This window comes from Schistocerca americana, chromosome 10 (genome assembly GCF_021461395.2).
Source record: "Schistocerca americana isolate TAMUIC-IGC-003095 chromosome 10, iqSchAmer2.1, whole genome shotgun sequence".
In the NCBI taxonomy this organism is placed as follows: Eukaryota; Metazoa; Arthropoda; class Insecta; order Orthoptera; family Acrididae; genus Schistocerca; species Schistocerca americana.
In genome coordinates this window covers 194,220,297-194,239,956 of record NC_060128.1, presented here as the reverse complement: position 1 = coordinate 194,239,956, position 19,660 = coordinate 194,220,297, and the positions used below count along the sequence as shown (strand labels likewise).

Here is a 19,660-nt window from a genome sequence, read left to right as displayed (position 1 = left end):
ATGTGAGTAAGACAGCTAACAGCCAAACACAGATTTTAGGCTTTTACTGTATCAAAGAATTTTTCTCTGTGAGCGCTTTGGCTCAGAAAATCAGTCTTAAAATCTGCACAGATTACCGTTATTTTCGCAATAATCTTTAGATAGCCTAGACCCAGGCCTGTTGTTTGAAACAAAAAGTCACCCATATTGCTATCAGAAAATCTGTACACACATAAAGTAACAGTTTTTTTCTGCCACCTACTCAATCGGGTTCAAAACCACTTTCACAACAAAAATTACACAGGGCTGCTACACTCTTATAATTTAAATGTTCTTTGCATAAATGCAAGTTCCCCAATATTTAGATTCTGTTCTAAGTAAACAGTTTGTAATGTTAAAAGCTAATATTTTAAGTGTTGAAAATAGAAATTTTGTGACCGTGTTTTACAAAAACGTAAAACTGAGACATCCTTCTGTTGACTGCAAAGAAGTATGTTTATTTCATGAACTTTGTTTTTTAATGACTGCATATTCTGGTTTTTATAGTTTAGCTCTGCAACAAATTTTTTTGTGGTAGCCTCACTCTTTTTAGAAGAGTCAGAATCTTAGGAGCAAGACAGTAATGTATCAACAACATTTTTATTGTAAGAGAAGTCAAAAGATGACGAGTTTAATAACCACACGTTTTTTCTGTTCATAAATTAAACAGTGTTGGTTCACAGTATGGACGGAACAAAATATGAAATGATTCAGATGAGGCACATCCTACTGCTTTTGATGAAGTGACTGGGGGTGATCTTTGGGCTACAGCAATATGTACAGTGTTGGCGTGGAACTGCATTAACAAAAGAAGCCAGCGTATGGTACAAGAGGCGTTTGTCTACTTCTTTTAATTTGTACCTTAATATTTTATACAAGAATTCCATTTTAATGCCTTAAATTCCATAAGAGAACTGAAGACAACTTACTTTTTTTTCATTTTCATACATAATTGCTTTATTTCCTTTATCACAGTTGGACATGAGAGCTACTGTCATATCGTATCAGGAAGCAATGAGAATTTCATGAACAATGATTTTGGATCTATAATTTCACAATCTTTCCACCTAAGACCAAAGTTACATCCCTCAACAGGATCCCTACTGGATCGATCAAGCTAAAATGGAGAACCAGCAACTCCAAACAAGTTAACCAATTCAATTTTCTGAGTTGCTGAATATTACATATCCAAGAAATATATACTGACTTCGTGCCACAAATTTATTAATCTGCGCACGGAGCCCTTATAAAATCAATCATACGATGAACTAGCAGCTGGGTTTTCCCTGTCCAGGACCTGCAGGAGTTCATGGACGCCGCCACCGAGGGTGTGGTCTACTTCAGCATGGGTAGCAACATCAAGAGCGCCGACCTGTCCGAGGAGTTGCGGGCGGTCTTCCTGAAGACGTTCGCCAAGCTGAAGCAGAAGGTGCTCTGGAAGTTCGAGGACGACTCACTGCCGAACCAGCCGCCCAACCTGAGGATCAGCAAGTGGTTTCCACAGAGCGACCTGCTCGGTAAGTTTACTGCAGTGGACCGAGAGATTTTGAGGGTGGGGGGACTTAGTAAATAAATGTTTTGAAAAAAAAAAGAAGAATTAAACTACATCCTGGCCCAGAACAATCTAACAATACCCTCTGCGGGAGCGCCATCTACCAACTGCAGTGCCCAGAATTGAACAACATCTTACCCACAATTCTTACAACACATTCCAAAACGGTATATGAATTAAATACGTGAGAGAATTAAAATTTACCTACACCTTTAGCTCCACAATTACTTTACAAGAAAAATGATGGGTCGACTTATATATTATTTTGCAACATATTCTCCTTCCTTTTCAATGCAATTGGTCCAGAGGTCGACAAGCTTGTCTGTTCCTGCCGAAAAGAAGGTTTTTGGCTGGTCGTGAAGCCATTTTTGCACAGCTTCCTGTAACTCCACAACTGAGGGAAATCTAATACCTCCCTTAGCAGCCTTGCGCGGGCCAACAACTGAAAGTTGGAGGCGGCCAGATCTGGGACGTAGTGTGGGTGTTCCAGCAACTTAGTATCCAGCTTCTCGATGGTTTCAACAGCGTGGGGCTGGGGCAGGTGTTGTCATGCAACAGCAGCACTTTCTGTGACATCAGACCACCTTGTCTGATGTGATTTGGTGACCTTAGCTCGTTGGCCACCGATTCACAGACTCTTTCTTGATGATTGATCCCTTTATCATGTACTATAATAATTTCAAGCCCATTTGCGTCTCTTTCCCACCGATCCAGAGTTTTCTCACTCCATACTCTGGCGTTTTGATTCTGCTTCATTGTGGCAAACCTATGATTCATCAGCAGTGACTATCTTTGTCAAAAACGAGTCGCCTTCCCTGTTGAAACAGATAATTAAGAGCTGGCAGATGCCAACAGGTTTGTCCTAGAGTTCTTAAGTAAGCTGTTCCAGTACCCATCATAAAGAAACTTTATGCAAGCCAAGATCATTGCGGATGATCTGATGGGCAGAACTGTGCCTCGTGTCCAAAGAAGAAGCTACCACATTGATGGGAACTCGCCATCCGCTAAAACCATCTGCTGAGCTTGCTGAATCTCTTGGTCAGCAATGGACACAGATGGGCTGTTCGTGTGTCACACTTGCCCAATCACTTTCGAACATCTAGATCCACAAATAAGGACTTTTATGTGACACGGCATTGTCCCCATATTGTGCTGAAAGTCCATAATGAATTTCTGCCAGTTTCACCCTTACCAACAAAAGAAATCAATCACTACTTATTGTTGTTCCTCGGAACATACCAGTACTGGAGTGGACATGTTCATCCTGTTACAGACCTACCTTCGAACTGATCGTTATTGTCACGCCCCTTTTAAATTCGTTATGTTTGACCGTGATACTATTTGATCTGATTCTGGAGGCTACCTCTCCTCGCACGTTGTGAACGTTAGGCAGCATGGTATTTCTTTATTAACGGCTCAAAAGGCAAAATGACAACTTTGTCCCTCGTTGAGGCTGGAACGAGAGTACTCAATGGACAACGCTCCTCGCTCTCGTCTACATACAGAGCGAGCAACTGGTGGGGGGGGGGGGGGGGGGTGAGGTTTTTGCATTTGCCAGTCTGTTTCCTGCTTTAATGAACTATTTTAACTCAGATCTCATGTAATGGCTGGGCTTAATTTAAAATCGTGACTACTGTGGGAGATTAGGACACACACACAATTTATTTACTATTTTAAAAACATTTCTTGTGTTTAATTCACTTTCTATATACGCAAAATTAATGGTTCATTACTTTAAGTGTACTGTCAATGGGCCCACTAATCTTTAATTAAGGGCGTCAGACAATAAAAGAATCAAGGGGAATACATAATCATGTGGCGGAAACTGTTTCGGACTGAAGACACAGGCCTGCAAACCGCAGGGTAATCTAAGCTAGTGCAATTCTATAAAGATTGTGCAGGGGTTGATCAAGCAAGTTGAACCTAGCAGAATAACGCCTAATAAACTGTTTTACCGCTCAGTAAAGTTATCACGGCAAAACTCAAGTTATTTTAATATAATGGAAAGAAACTTTGATTATCCTACGATTTGTACTCTCTAATTACATCTGACTGGTTATGCGAACGCTTTCGGGAACGTCACCAAGCACGATAAATTACCTTGGATTGAAAATTATTCTTTTATTATTATTATTTTGAATCACTGAAACATTACAAGCGACTGATGTCCATCACGCTTCTTAGAACTGACAAACATCAATGGTCAAAATCTACCAGTGGATTTTCCACGCGACGTCAGTTGCATAGCCACATCGATTTATCTCCCTTACGTTCTCATAGCGAAAGCCTTCGCGCAGGGCACGTAATTCAAGCTGATGTGTGTGTGTGTGTGGGGGGGGGGGGGGGGGGGGAGGGGGGGGGGCGAGGCACGTCGACTTCAACTCTTCATAAAGAAATCACACAAGGTAGGAATTATGAAATCATTTAAACGCAATCACGGGGCTGTATTTGCCTTGAAAGAACACCTAAACTTATAAACAAACTGGAGGATTTGAGCGAACTCAAAAACACTAACGGATTTGGTGCAAAGTGTGCTCCCATAAGTTAAGTACAAAGAGAACGGCCCAAAACACCGAAAATTATCCCACATTAGGTTGAGCTCGAATTCGCAGCTATCTCCGCTAACTATTCAGTTATTTCACACATAAGGCCCGAAGGTACTGTTCATTATCACAATGTGAAAAAAAAAACAGATACACCAGTACACAAAACAAAGAAATTCTGCAAAAATCTCAACTTCGCTGTTTTTAACCAACGATACTTAATTACACAAATATGTAAAACGTTTCTTGCAGAACGGTGGAAGAAATTTGAGAATTTTCATGGCTCAATGCCAGATGTATTCCCTACTATGATACAAAGAAAAGTATGTAAAATTATCATTAAAGCATTACAAACCGCACACGAGATCGCACCATTTCACTTGAGCTTTGCACTAAAAGGCCTTTTACTTATTAATTGTTGACTTACCTGAGTACCAAACGGACGGCTAGTACTCCATCTCAGAAACCCAAGTCCCCATCTTACCACCAGTGAAATAATCAAAAATTGCCAAAATAATCGTATTATCACCCTTTTCCCCGCCGACATTGACTATAAAGCATGCATTTCTCGCAACATAAACGATTCTGTGACTCATTTTTTGGACAATTTTGTTACGACCGTGACGTCGACCACGGAGGCGTCTTCCTCGTCAGCCGGCCTGGAACACTGCCTGCCTGCCCCTCTGCCCACCGACACTCGCCACGCTGGCCTTGGCGCCCGCCAGCCTCTTTGCCCAGTCGTCCCTACTCTTTCCTCTTTCCAGACCACCACACTCACTGTACCTTTGGTTAATCTTTCTGCTGCTAGCTCAAACACACCGGCATTCATATTTTCACATGGTGAGCACTAAAAGGAAACAACACTTTGCCCCTCCGCATCCTCACGGCCCTCGAGTGTGACAATCTTTACGTGCAGCTGCTACACGTTCTGTCATTACGAAATTATTTTCGCACAGTGTAATTATACTGAAGTGTCAAAGAAACAGGAATATGCTTGCATATTCAAATACAGAGATATGGAAACAGGCAGAATACGGCGCTGCGGTCTATATAAGACAACAAGTGTCTGGCGCAGTCGTTAGATCGGTTACTGCTGCTACAATGGCAGGTTAACAAGATTTAAGTGAGTTTGAACGTGGTGTTATAGCCGGCGCACGATCGATGGGACACAGCATCTCCGAGGTAGCGATGAAGTGGGGATTTTCCCGTACGACCATTTCACTAGCCTCCCGTGAATATCAGGAATCCGGTAAAACATCAAATCTCCGACATCGCTGCGGTCGGAAAAAGACCCTGCAAGAACGGGAGCAATGACGACTGAAGAGACTCGTTCAGTGTGACAGAAGTGCAACTCTTCCGCAGATTGCCGCAGATTTCAGTACTGGGCCATCAACAAGTGTCAGCGTCAGAACCATTCAACGAAACACCATCGATATGGGTTTTCGGAACCGAAGGCCAACTCGCGTACGATTGATGACTGCACAACGCAAAGCTTTACGTCTCGCCTGGGCCAGTCAACACTGATATTGGGCTGTTGATGGCTGGAAACATGTTGCCTGGTCGGATGAATCTTGTTTCAAATTGTATAGAGTGGATGGACCTGTACGGGTATGGAGACAACCTGATGAATCCGTGGATCCTACATGTCAGCAGCGCACTGTTCAAGCTGGAGGAAGCTGTGTAATGGTGTGGTCCACGTGCAGTTGGCGTGATATGGGACGCCTGATACCTCTAGGTACGACTCTGACAGGTGATACGTACGTAAGGATCCTGTCTGGTCACCTGCATCCATTCGCGTCCATTGTGCATTCCGACGGACTAGGGCAATTCCAGCAGGACAATGCGTCGCGCCACAGGTCCAGAATTGCTACAGAGTGGTTCCAGTGAAACTCTTCTGAGTTTAAACACTTCCGCTGGCCACCGAACTCTCCAGACACGAACATTATTGGGCTTATGTGGGATGCCTTACAACGTACTGTTCGGAAGAGATCTCCACCCCCTCGTACGGATTTATGGACATTCCTGCAGGATTCGTGGTGTCAGTTCCCTCCAGCACTACCTCAGAGATTCTTGATGCAATAATTTACCAACAGCCGTGTGTATTGTAGAAATTTATTTTATTTTATGACCTATGTGCTACCAGTTTCGGCATTATATTGATGCCATCTTCAGGCCCCACTCGTCATAGTCGTAAAATCACTATATACAGAAGGAGCCATATAACTGGATCCGTGAATCAATTCGTCCTGCAAGCGCCTGGCCACCAAAAGCTGTTGCAGGACGAATTGATTCACGGATCCAGTTATATGGCTCCTTCTGTATATAGTGATTTTACGACTACGACGAGTGGGGCCTGAAGATGGCATCAATACAATGCCGAAACTGGTAGCACATAGAAGTTCATAAAATAAAATAAATTTCTACAATACATACGGCTGTTGGTAAATTATTGCATCAAGGAATTCATGCGAGCCGTCGTCCCACTATCCATAAAGGATCAACGAAGACTTTAGAGATTAGTCGAGTCCATGCCACGTCGTGTTCAGGCACTTTTGGTGCTCGCAGGGGCCCTACGTGATATTAGGCAGGAGCACCAGTTTCTTTGGCTCTTCAGTGTAAATAGAAATGCAAATAGAACGATAGAAGTTAGATTTTTGGCAGCTCGCCACTGAGTGGACCCAGCTGTAGCGGTGAGGTTGACGGCCGGCGGCTCCTGACCTGTTGCAGTGCACCGCAACGTGCGGCTGTTCGTGACGCACGGCGGCATGATGAGCCTGCAGGAGGCGCTGTACGCCGGCGTGCCGCTGCTCGGCTTCCCCATCTTCGGCGACCAGGAGGCCAACCTGGTGCGGGCGCGCGACGCCGGCTTCGGCCTGCTGCTCCACATCAACAACATCACCGAGCAGTCGCTCGGCTGGGCCCTCGACCAGCTGCTCGGCGACCCCAGGTAGGCAGCGCGAGCAGGCCGGCAGGGGCACCGAGGACGCCGGCTACCCGCTGCGCTTTTTTTTTCCCTTTATTGTGGTCTGAACACCTTTACAAAAGGTGGGCTGCCGGCCGGCCGGAGTGGCCGTGCGGTTCTAGGCGCTACAGTTTGGAACTGCGCGACCGCTACGGTCGCAGGTTCGAATCCTGCCTCGAGCATGGATGTGTGTGATGTCCTTAGGTTAGTTAGGTTTAATTAGTTCTAAGTTCTAGGCGACTGATGACCTCAGAAGTTAAGTCGCATAGTGCTCAGAGCCATTTGAGCCCAAAAGGTGGGCTGTCAGCAGCATCCTACGCCGCTCTTCAGCCACAGGTCGACAGTGAAAAAATATAAAGATGACACAGAAAAGACTGAAAAATTGACGGGCAAAAGACAGTTGACACAGAATACAAAAAAAACACGAAGCCGTTCACACTCGACGAAAAACACACTAAAACTGTCGGCAGGGCGCACAAACACTGACGACTTCGACGGCACAGGTGAACGTAGGAGCGCGACGGTGAACACTAAACACCAACACGATGGCACACATGGCGATGATTTCCGGCGCGCGAATGTCCACGTAACGTGTGCGAGTCCGCGGACCTGTCAAGAGGGGAAGAAGGGGGAGGGGGAGGGAGAGCAAAGATGCCAATGGCAGAGGAGATGGGAGGAGGAATGGAGGTGTGGGGGTAGGGGAAGCCCGGGGGATGAGTAGGGAGAAAGGGAGGAGGGAGGGAATGGGGAGAGAAGGGAGAGAGGGTGCCCAAAGGAACAAACAGAGGTAGAGGGAGGGAGGATCAAAGTTGGTAGGAGGGGTAGATGGAGGGGAGGAGGGCACCATCAGGGAGGGGGAACTGGCGGAAGCCACCTTGGGAGAGGGTGTGGAGAGTGGAGAGATGGAGATCAGGTGGGATGTGGGAGTACAGGCGCGGCAGCGGGCGGGGGCGGGAGAGGATGGGAGAGACCAGCGGGTGAGGAGGATCGAGTTTACGGGAGGTGTCGAGGATCCGCATCCGTTCGAGGAAAAGGAGGAGGTGGGGGACGGAATAAGGTCGTACAGGATCCTCGTGGGTGAGGGGAGACGGATGCAATAGGTGGGGCAAAGCCGCTGCGCTTGCTTCGTCATACCAATAAAATGGATGTAAACAGACACAAACGCCACGATTGGGCAGTAGCCGCAGCACAAGTACACTCGTATTGTTACGCTCTTTGAAGTACGTCCATCTTACGTGCTAGGTACCTATGTGACTGTGGGTGAAACTTTAAGATATTCCAACGTATTAAGAGCCATCAGCGTTTTCTTAATCGTACATTAGCAGCGAAGTTTTTATTCGAAAACTCGTATACTGTCGCAGTCCCTGCAAGCGCTACTTGTGCTCTGGCTGTCGCGGTGTTAGTACGTACTGTCAAAAGGGACGGCGACGCTTCCTGCTGCCTAGTGAAGCGCGCGCGCGGAACAAAAAATGGTAAAAATGGCTCTGAGCACTATGGGACTTAACATCTGAGGACATCAGTCCCCTAGAACTACTTAAACCTAACTAACCTAAGAACATCACACACATACATGCCCGAGGCAGGATTCGAACCTGCGACCGTAGCGGTCGCACGGTTCCAGACTGTAGCGCCTAGAACCGCTCCGCCACTCGCAGTGGTAACACGGCTTCCCTTCAGATCACCGAAGTGCTTTCGGCCTGGGCTGGGTGAGCACCCGGTTCAATGTGTGTTCAATATTTCATTTTCACATTTGGAGGAGATGGCAACGTGATCTATTTGAAATTCTCCGATACTCTTTATCGGAGATACCCAGGTTTTTTGTTTTCTGGGAAAATGTTTAAAACGTGTTGACATTAGCTTGAGTTTAAACTGCTTTAACCTTTCTCCATTTTTGTTGGTTCGTTTGTGTGCGGGAAAGTTGCCGACAATATCGCGGAATTTCTTTTCTTTTCCAATCTGAGCGTTAAAATCTCCTAGAAGTATTTTTTGCATTGTTTTCTGGGATTTCTGATATATGATCCTTAAGGTTTTCCCAGAATTCATCTGTTTCTTCCCTATTTTTAGCGTTATTTTTGTCATTTGTGGGAGCGTGAACATTGATTAATGTATATTTTTTATTTGCACATCGAAAAGTGAGGAAAGATGTTCTCTATGATGTTGACCAAAAATGTTCGACAGAGTTCAGAATTTTTGTGTTTACAGCAAAAGCTGTGCCAAGCTGAGGGCATTTCTTCATTACAGTTTTTCCACGTTTTCCTTTAAATATTCTGAATTTGTTTGATTCAAATGTGTTTTCATCAGTGAAGCGAGTTTCTTCTAGCGCCACAATTTGTATGTCTTCCGTGTGTAACTGGTCTGTAAGGTGCTTAAGTTTTCCCACTTTGAGAAGGGAGTTTATGTTGAGAGTTGCTATGTTGAAGATTTTTCTGGGTTTAATCTTGTTGGATTTGCATGGTGTTGCAGACTCCCCAGAATCCATGGGTCTGCTTGCGTCGTTGCCGATGGTGGATTGGCCACCTGGGGTAGTTTCGTTATTGAAAGACATTTCCATCATGCGTTAACTGTTGAAATTCTTCAAAGTTGGGGAGATTACTTGCGTAACCTACCAGGAATACGACTAACGTTGTTAGCGTTAGAAGGTTTTCTTGAAACATCCGCCTCTAACATGAGGAACAGACGCTGCCCACAAGCCGCCCAATCTGGGTACAGACGCTTGCAGTTATAGATTTTTGGTTCGTCCGCTCTCTCAGCCGTTGGGAGTTAAAAATTCCTCATCCGCCTATGAGACCGTTGACCGGTTTTCACCCGTAACCCTAGGCAGGGGCCCTCACAGGGTGCTACCATCCGGAGCCAGATGGACCCAGGTTTTTTTACGAGGTTTATTATTATTATTATTATTATTCTTTTTACTTAAGTATGTATTCTGGCCACATAATCAGAAGGCAAGAGGCAACGGAAAGAACAATCGTAGAGGCAAAAACGGACGGACGAAGCCCTAGAGGACGCATACTGTTGCGGCGGCTAGACCCTGACTGGGATGGGGCTGTAGCAAGCGGGTCACCGTGCCCGAGAGAGAGGTTTTCGGAAGGGGGTCGTGAGGAGGCTTAAAAGTGACGCCACTCCGCCCTCGTGTAGGATTACCAGGTGTACCGGTATGAAATGAGCGTTAAGATACAAATGTGTCGATAGGGATCATCTGTTGTGAACGAGCCATAATTTTTTTTGTTTGGTTCGTATGACATCTGTCAAAGATATTTAGTATACATCAAGTCATGGAACCAACATCATATGTTTTCCTCTTGTTAACAATGTCCAATTCTGTACCATAAAGTGATGATTTGCGGAAAGCATTAATTTTTTGTTTTCATTTGAAAAAAAAGTGCTGCAGAGTAGCATCGAATGCTTGTCGAGGCATATGGTGATCATGCTCTATCAGAAGCAACATGCAAAAGATGGTTTCAACGGTTGAGAAATGAAGAACGTAGAAGACCACCAAAAAAGTTGGAAGACGCCGAATTGCAAGCAATATTGGATGAAGATGATACTTTGAGTCAGAAGCAAATGGCAGGAATGCTAAATGTTGCACAACAAACAATTTCTGACCGTTTGAAAGCTATGGGAAAGATCCAAAAGTGTGGAAAATGGGTGCCACATGAATTGAATGAAAGACAAATGGAAAACCGAAAAACCATTTGCCAAATTTTGCTTCAAAGGCATGAAAGAAAATCAATTTTGCATCGAATTGTTACTGGCGATGAAAAATGGATTTATTAAAAAATCCTAAACGGTAAAAATCATGGGTTAATCCGGGACAACCATCAACATCGACTGCAAAACCAGATCGATTCGGCAAGAAGACAGTGCTCTGTGTTTGGTGGGATCAGAAAGTTGTGGTGTATCGCGAGCTTCTAAAACCCGGTGAAACTGTGAACACTAATCGCTACTTACAACGAATGATCAATTTTAACTACGCATTGCTCGAAAAAAGACCAGAATGGGCCAGAAGACATGGAAAATTTTTACACGACAATGCACCCGCACACAACGCAAAACTATTTCGGGATACGATCAAAACACTTGGCTGGGAGCTGCTATCCAACCCGCCGTATTCACCAGACTTGGCCCCTTCCGAGTACCATTTCTTTTCATCAATGGGACAGGCATTGGCTGAGGAACACTTCGATTGCTACGAAGAAGTCGAAAATTGGGTGTCTGATTGGTTTGCTTGAAGAGACGAACATTTCTGTTGGCGTGCTGTTCACAAATTGCCACAAAGGTGGTCAAAATGTATAGAAAGCAATGGTCAGTACTTTGAATAAAATGTTTTTACTTTTCAATTCAATTCTTCTTTTTTCCTTTATTGTATTTCGATTCCCCCCGAAGGGGGCGGGCTGGCAGCAGCTTATTACGCTGCTCTGCAGCCTACAGACCTTTTTAAAACGTAAGAAGAAGTTAAGAAACAATAAAAGCAGGCGATAAAACGGAGACTTAAATTGTAAAACGGTGGAAAATTGTGGAAAGTTAAAACATAAAGCAAAGGGTTGGCAAAGCGAATAAAATACACAGGATGCAGACAGGTAACATAGTAGACACACAATTAAAAAACATGGTGACAGTCTGGTTTCTGTTCGCAAGAGATATAAAAGCACACCCAGTGACAGTATGATGGCCGTTCGCAACACTTCAGAAAATACACACAACACTGAACACTCACTGTGAACACTGCACTAAAATGTCGGCACAAAGAGGACACAGCCTAGGGCAGATGGGTGGGCGGGGGGTGGACCTGGACAGATGAGGGGGGGAAAACAGGGAAGGAGAAGAGGAAAAACGAAAGGGGGGGGAACCACAGGAGGGAGTAGACTCATAAGGGGGGGGGGGGGGTGAGGGGCAGGGCAGACGCGAGAGGGAATGGGGAAAAGCAGAGGAGAGAAATGCAAAAGGACTCGAGGGAGAGAAGGGGGGCAGAGAGAGGGTAGGTGGGGAAAAAAGAGGATGGAAGGGGGGAGAGGGAGCCCAAGAAAAGGATGGAGGAAAGGAGGGGGGGGGGGTGAGGATCAGAGTTGATAGGAGGGATAAATGGAGGGAGAGAGGGCATCATCTGGAAGCCACCTTGGGAAAGGAGATGGAGGGTGTAGAGATGGAGGGTAGGGGGGAGACAACAGTGAAGACGTGGCAGGGGGTGGGGATGGGAGAGGAGAGGAGCAACCAGGGGGTGAGGGGGATCAAGGCAGGTGTAGAGTATGCAGATATGTTCGAGGAATAGGAGCAGATGGGGGAAAGGAATGAGGTCATAGAGGATCCGCGTGGGGGACGGGAGGCGTATACAGAAGGTGAGGCGGAGTGCATGACGCTCAAGGATCTGGAGGGACTTATAGAATTTGGGGGGGGGGGCAGAAATCCAGGCGGGACTGGCATAACAGAGGATGGGACGGATTAAGGATTTGTAGGTGTGGAGGACGGTAGAGGGGTGCAACCCCCATGTCTGGCCAGAGAGGAGTTTGAGGAGTCAGAGGCGCTTGTGGGCTTCGGATTGGATGGAGCGGAGATGAGGGATTCAGGTGAGGTGACGGTCAATGGTGAGGCCAAGGTGGGTGAGTGTGGGGGTGTGCCGGACAGGACGGGCACAGACGGTAAGGGAGAAATCCAGGAGCCGGAAGGAGCGAGTGGTACGACCTACGAGGATTGTCCAGGTCTCGGAAGGATTGATTTTCAGGAGCCACCGGTTACACCGTGCGGCAAAAAGGTGAAGGTGATTCTGGGGAAGGCGTCGGGACCGTCGGAGGGTAGGAGCGAGGGCGAGGAATGCGGTGTCATTGGCATATTGCGAGAGGTGTACGGAGGGGGGCGGGGGTTGGGGCATATCTGCCGTGTACGGGAGGTAGAGGAGAGGGGAGAGGACAGAGCCCTGGGGCACACCTGCAGAAGGGTAGATGGTGTGGGAATTGGTAACATAGGAGAGGCGGCGGGAGAGGAAGACGGCCATCAGACGGATGTAGTCGACAGGAAGGGCGTAGGTTTGGAGTTTAAACAGGAGACCGGGATGCCAGACACGGTCGTAGGCCTTTTCGCGGTCGACGGAGACAAAAATGGCGGAACGACGGGAGTTAAGCTGGAAGGAGAGGAGATGAGTGAGGCGGAGGAGTTGGTCATCGGCAGAGATTTCAATTCAAAATTAGTGTTTCATTTTGACAAAGAAAAACGCTCATTTCATTGGGTACACCTGGTAGACCGAAATGCTGTGGCGAGTGTGGTTTTTGTAGGCCAGTCTGAGGCGGTTTCCCAGCTCGATAGAACGCGAGCGCCCCGTATCAGACGGCACTCCCCCGGCCGCGCTCACCCGCCCTGCGACTGCCGGCAGGTACGCGGAGAGGGCGCGCCAGTGCTCGCGGCTGTTCCACGACCGGCCGGAGCCGCCGCTGCAGCTGGCGGCGCGCTCCGTCGAGTACGTGCTGCGCCACGGGGGCGCGCGCCACATGCGGTCCGCGGCGCTCGACCTGCCCTGGTACCGCCTGCTGCTGCTCGACGTCGCCGCCTTCCTGCTGCTGTGCGCCGCGGCCGCCGCCCTGGCCGCCGCCCTCGCAGTCCGCTTCCTCGTGCGGAAACTCTCCGGCACAGCCGGTGCCGCACCTGTGCGCGGAAAGAAGACCGAGAAGAAGGACTGAGCGCTGCGGAGCCGTCTGCAGGCACCGTCCCACGTCACTTCGAGACAGGCGTCGCCGCAGTTGGGGACCGTTTCAACAAAACTCGGCAGACGCCACTTTTTTTCGTTCCTTAACTGTGCTGGCGTAAACTCTCGCCAGCACACCGGTCGTCAAAGCTGAAGCGCAAAGATCGGTAGTAGGAGCTGCATCGAGCTCGACTGTCAGGGGAGAGGCCAGACACACACGCACAACAGACCACACGTCGGTCGCAAACTCTCGCGATAGGCGCGCTCGATCTAGCGCCCACTATCGATCTTTACGCTTCAGCTTTTCCGACCGGTGTACTGGCGACAGCTTACGCCAGCACGTTAACGGATTTTGGTACTTCTATAGAAGACTCACACAATGGTTTAAAAGAATATACGACAAAACTGAATATTCGCTCTTGTAAAATGCTCCCGAATGTAGTAAATTTTGATAAAACTCGACCATTTTTCTTAAAACTCCACCAATCTTGTTCTATACTCCATTGTTGAAACTTGTTGTTGTTGTTGTTGTGGTCTTCAGTCCTGAGACTGGTTTGATGTATCTCTCCATGCTACTCTACCCTGTTGCAACGTATAATCATCGATATATTGAAAAATATCTATTGGTAGTCTTAGAAGACCTCGAGTTGCTATCAGACTTACGTTGGCTCTGTTTAAACGCGCGGTTATGACCCCAGTATCATTTGCATCGAAATTATCATTACACTCTAATTACTAAACAAAAATATTGTGATTGCTAGCTACGAAATCAATAATGCGGCGATTAGCATATGATACCAAATTAAGATTTATTCAGAACAGGATGAGCAATATTTCTAGCCTAACATGACAATCCAGTACACTCGCTAACCTAATTAGCTTATCATTGGTACAATGCATCCTCTTTTCCTAACTACTTAAGTCAACACTGAACCCGCAAGTGACTCTATTGAAGTTCTGCCTGAACGGACACGGACTCAGAGAGCGCCAGTCAAAGAGCTAGCGGAATACGAACTCATTTAGAATTACAGTGCCCTACTTTGGTTGATGATTGCTAATATCACCGTAATTCTCCGTGATGATTACGACGGTCGGCCCAGCCAACGTCGTGATGCCGTCTTTCCCGTGAGCGAGCTTGGCTTTAATCTCCAACGTGGACGTGGTTTGCGCCCGTAAACTCCTGTACGTAAGTGTTCAATTGCGCAGCCCGTCACTAATCAATACTCAAGCTACTTACTTGCACATATGCCAAGAGTAGTTGGTCGACTCAAGTGCGCAGCAGCAAAGGTACCCTTCAGATTGCATATGAACACCACAAGTTAGTTCAAATCTGTTTCTCTCCTCAGAGGAACAGAAAATGCTACGTGTGTGGAGTCGTATGCTCTAAACTATCCAGCCTTGGAGAGTAACCACTGGACTCAATGCCGGTAACTTCTCCAACCTACTTCTCTCCACGCTCTCCAAGCAGGGCAGCCAGACACCGCGACTGCTCTCTTCCACAGCCGACCCCAGAGTCGTCCATCAGAGTTTTTGCAAATCGGCCGTTCTACGCCGCATGGATCCGTGCGCGTTTGTACCCAACCACGACACGGAATTCTCCCGCGGTTACTGTTGCCGCCAAACTTTTAACACGTATCTCTACGCGCTCTGCGCCAATCCCGTCACAGTATCCCACAAATTTTCCACTGTGGCGCGAAATCGTCTTTCTCTCTTTCGCATATAGCTCCTTCTCACTTCTTGTTGTGATGGCCCAGCCTCTCCGAACGTCTTTGGTGGTCTGAAGTGCCAGCCGACAAAGGGGTCCGGCCGCGGCCATCTCTTTAGTCGACATGACACACACAACTTCCTTTTCTGTGTCCATTCTCTCCTACCGGTGGACCAATTATCAATTATTATTCGGTGTATTAATACTGATTTAGCATCATGTAAGGTACAAAATCTGCTACCTTACACTGTGCAAGCTCCATCTCCCAGTACCTACTGCAACCTACACCCTTCTGAATCTGCTTAGTGTATTCACCTCTTGGTCTCCCTCTACGATTTTTACCCTCCACGCTGCCCTCCAACACTAAATTGGTGATCCCTTGATGCCTCAGAACATGTCCTACCAGCCGATCCCTTCTTCTAGTCAAGTTGTGCCACAAACTCCTCTTCTCCCCAATTCTATTCAATACCTCCTCATTAGTTATGTGATCTACCCACCTTATCTTCAGCATTCTTCTGTAGCACCACATTTCGAAAGCAGCTATTCTCTTCTTGTCCAAACTATTTATCGTCCACGTTTCACTTCTATACATGCCTACACTCCACACAAATACTTTCAAAAACGACTTCCTCACACTTAAATCTATACTCGACGTTAACAAATTCCTCTTCTTCAGAAACGCTTTCCTTGCCATTGACAGTCTACATTTTATACCCTCTCTACTTCGACCATCATCAGTTAGTTTGCTCCCCAAATAGCAAAACTCCTTGAAATTTAGAACACAAAATTTAGATGTTAAGTTTAATAGCCTTTACACTCGCACATGCTAATTGTCACGCAACCGCACAACATCCTGCGAGAAAAACGGACTCTTTGCTAAGTGTCTCTTGGGCAACAATACGTATTGTCCCACTTAATTATCTCCCGTGTTGAGTCACTGTTTTACTACGAGACAAGTAGCTACTGCAATATACCCCTGTTCAGACATCATTAATAAGATGTTAGAACATTCGGGAGATTCTGAAACAGTTCACGAGGTGAAAAGTAAAAGATAAAGCATGAGTCGTCAACGTCAAAAGAGAGAGAAGTGCGCAGTTGCACCATCAAATGAAGATCTCAATATGTAACTGTAGTGAAACAACATCTGAAGCAGGATATTTGTGTTTCAATAATCTTATTCGTTTTAGAGCTAGCCTGTATGTAAACAAAACAAAGATTTTACAGGATGATTTCTTACTACGCTTAGTATAAGTACATTAGACTTTTCCTGGTCAATAAATATGCGCAAGATGGAAATAATTCTAATGGAAGTTAGGCATCCAAAATAAATGAGTCTGCCACGATTTCTTGCTTGTGCTAAACTTTTCAGGGCCGAAAAGCCACGATAATTTTGAACTCCTACGCTTTTTCTTTTATTAACTCGATAACGATACATCCCACCAAAAATTTCCAAAATCGGAATGAAAGAGCATAAAATTTCGCATAGAGTTCTCTACCCAAGATCTATTAGCGGTTCACCTGTTTAGCCACAATCGATTGTCAAAAATCTCCAATTTTTATCAGTTTTGCGGGAAAGTGAGTTATGCTCGTGGTCCTACGCCTATAACTCAAAAAGGGCTTCTCCAAATGCGAAGTGTCTTACACAAGAGGTGTAGGTCATCAGTCTCTGCATAAAAAGAGCTTCTATGTTTTAAAATTCACTCACTCCTTGGCAAAGGTACGAATAAGAATGTGAAAGTAATAGTAGAGCTAAGAAAAGAAACGCGCGTGCAAACATGAATACGTTGGGTTTTGTAAAAATTTGTAATTTATAACTTGTTTTTCCTCAATGAAGAAGGTTAAAGATGAACTTCGGTTTTTCCCTATCGACCCCTATCTACATGGATGACCAGTATTAAATTTTTCAAATTGTTCGAATCAGTCAAACTGAGTACAGCTAAAGAATACATCTTTTGTAAAATTCTGTAAATGGCGTTTGTTGAGTTTTGTTAAAACGGTCCTCGATTAGTTATCGAATATCTGTGGTCTCGGGAGCGGCATGGAAGAGGCGACTCATGGACCACGGTGCCTTCCCTCTTTTCCTCCCCCCCCCCCCCTCCCCGCCACAACCCCCACGGCTTACGTAAAAAAAGAAAAACCCCTCCCGTGCCCACCGTCTGCATCTGTCCTGTAAAATCCGCTGCAGCCTCCCCTCCCCTCTCCACCCCTTGAGAGATGGTTTGTTACCCCCCGCCCCCTCTCCCGCCTTCCTCACTGGCCAACTTCCCTCCAGCTTCACCAAAAACCGCATTCTATAAACAGTGTAAATATTGTGACAGTTTAACCCTTAACTCACGAGGTAACTTTTCTGTAACGTATATTACGAGGTGGGGTCTCAGACACTACAGTTTAAAGTGAGATTAAATGCCCCAGTCACTTGAAATTTGTAATTTAACTTATATAACATTTATTTCTACAATTATTTAAGAGTTGCTTAAATACTCCTTTTTGAATTTATTGCACTAAACAAAGCCTATAGTATTTTCCTTTTTATCGCACAAAATCACATAATTTTTTACAATTTTTTGAATAGTGCTTGTAAACGAAACGTCAGAGAACTGAATTTTACGTTCTAAAAAATTATGGTATTTCTGTAGCAAGTACATTTTCACGTAAAACTAACTGCCAGGATTTAAACTTGTTCGTAAAAACTAGCCTCCATAGGTTCAGAAAGAAAGTCTGCAAAATTGCCATTCAGTGCAGGAGTCTACATTCTTCTTTGTCACCACTCAGAACACATTTGGCTTTAACTAACACCTTTATGTACATTACTGGAGGAACAGAAAGGTCCCCATTAGAATCGTCCTTAAGTTCTTCTGCTGAATGAGGCTCCGTTAGCAGAACTGTGATCACTTGGTCTTGTAAACTCATCGTCTTTTTCGTCTGCTCCTTGATCTAATACTGGCATCTTTCTCTATCTACCGACTGACAGTTGAATCAAACTTAGGACCATTGACAGTGACGCGATCCTGCGAACACATTTTGTAAACAAGTACGTGGTTTATGAGGTGCGGTCTAGGAGGCCCCAACAAGTGTCAGCGACAAAGAAGGCGATGCTGCAAGCGACAAGGAATCATTGTAGGGTTGCCGATTTGAGGAGGACAGGGGGAGGGCGGTGCAGAAACGTTCAGCCAGAACTGACCTCGGAGTCAGAAATTTTTTACGCGGACTAAGATAATACACCTCGTGAGTTAAAGGTTAATATCTACCAAATTGCGTCTTAGCAGTAAATAATTTGAGAGGTTGTACAACTATTGTAATGTTTTTGGAAAGCTCCGTAGTTTTTATGTGACCCTCTACCCAGTGGAGTGAGACGGTCGGAACAATAATAAAACCATAAAGTAAACGGATTTGCGTTTATTCTTGATAACACCTCCCACATTTTTACAAGTGCGAAGGGTGAAATCTTTCTTTTGCATGTGTCTTATTAATCAGAAACAGCTTCTGCTGCACTGATTTGACAAGATTAAAGTTAGCAACGGAATGAAACATGGACTGCATAACGATGTGCGCCATTTCAAATCTTTTTCCACAGAACTCACGCGCGTCTTTAACAGGGGAATGATTCCCGTGCACGAAATGTAAGCAGTGAGCCAGACTTTCAGCTTGTGATGTAACCAATTCCTGTTGTGCAATAAGGCTAGGATAACTGCACAGTTTAGATGTCGGGTCTAATCTTAAATGAAGAGCCACAAGCTTCTTATTAAGCTCAATAATGGGAAGTTCACAAATCTTTCATCGTGTGCTTAAGATCTGGTGACCACCAGGTCTCTTAAAGCCTCTAACACTGTTGACATACAGGTAGTTAGTATGCGGAGCTTTTCTTCAAAAAGCAAAACTGACTCACAACGGGAAGGCCTCAGACACGGCCAATCGATTCGGCTCAAATTTGGCAGGGCGCTTGTGTACAACCTAAAACGAAGAACTCTAAGATATTTTGGGTCAACACGCCGCAATTTTGAGAAAATCACCCCTAAAGGTTATGACGAGCAATCGACTCAAAATTGGAGGGATCGATAGGTAATTGTAAATAGAGCATTTTTCATCATCAGACGCCGTGAGTTAGTAAAGTATTAAACTTTTAAGCCTTGTCACATGAAAACAACTCCGAGTAAGAGTGCTGCGAATTCCTCACGAGGGATCACAGATAGCCAACTGCGCGACGTTTGTT

At 45.7% G+C, this 19,660-nt stretch overlaps 1 protein-coding gene across 1 annotated transcript in view; it reads left to right on the top strand.

The window, feature by feature from the left end:
* The window catches only part of LOC124552450 (UDP-glucosyltransferase 2-like), a 66,521-nt gene extending 52,314 nt beyond the window's left edge, over window positions 1-14,207 (top strand). The window contains exons 4-6 of the mRNA XM_047126728.1: window positions 1,313-1,535; window positions 6,841-7,060; window positions 13,437-14,207. Coding sequence (XP_046982684.1) covers window positions 1,313-1,535; window positions 6,841-7,060; window positions 13,437-13,740 — 747 coding nt within the window. The 3' untranslated portion in view covers window positions 13,741-14,207. The remainder of the gene's footprint in view (window positions 1-1,312; window positions 1,536-6,840; window positions 7,061-13,436) is intronic.
* The last annotated feature ends 5,453 nt before the right edge of the window (window positions 14,208-19,660 follow it).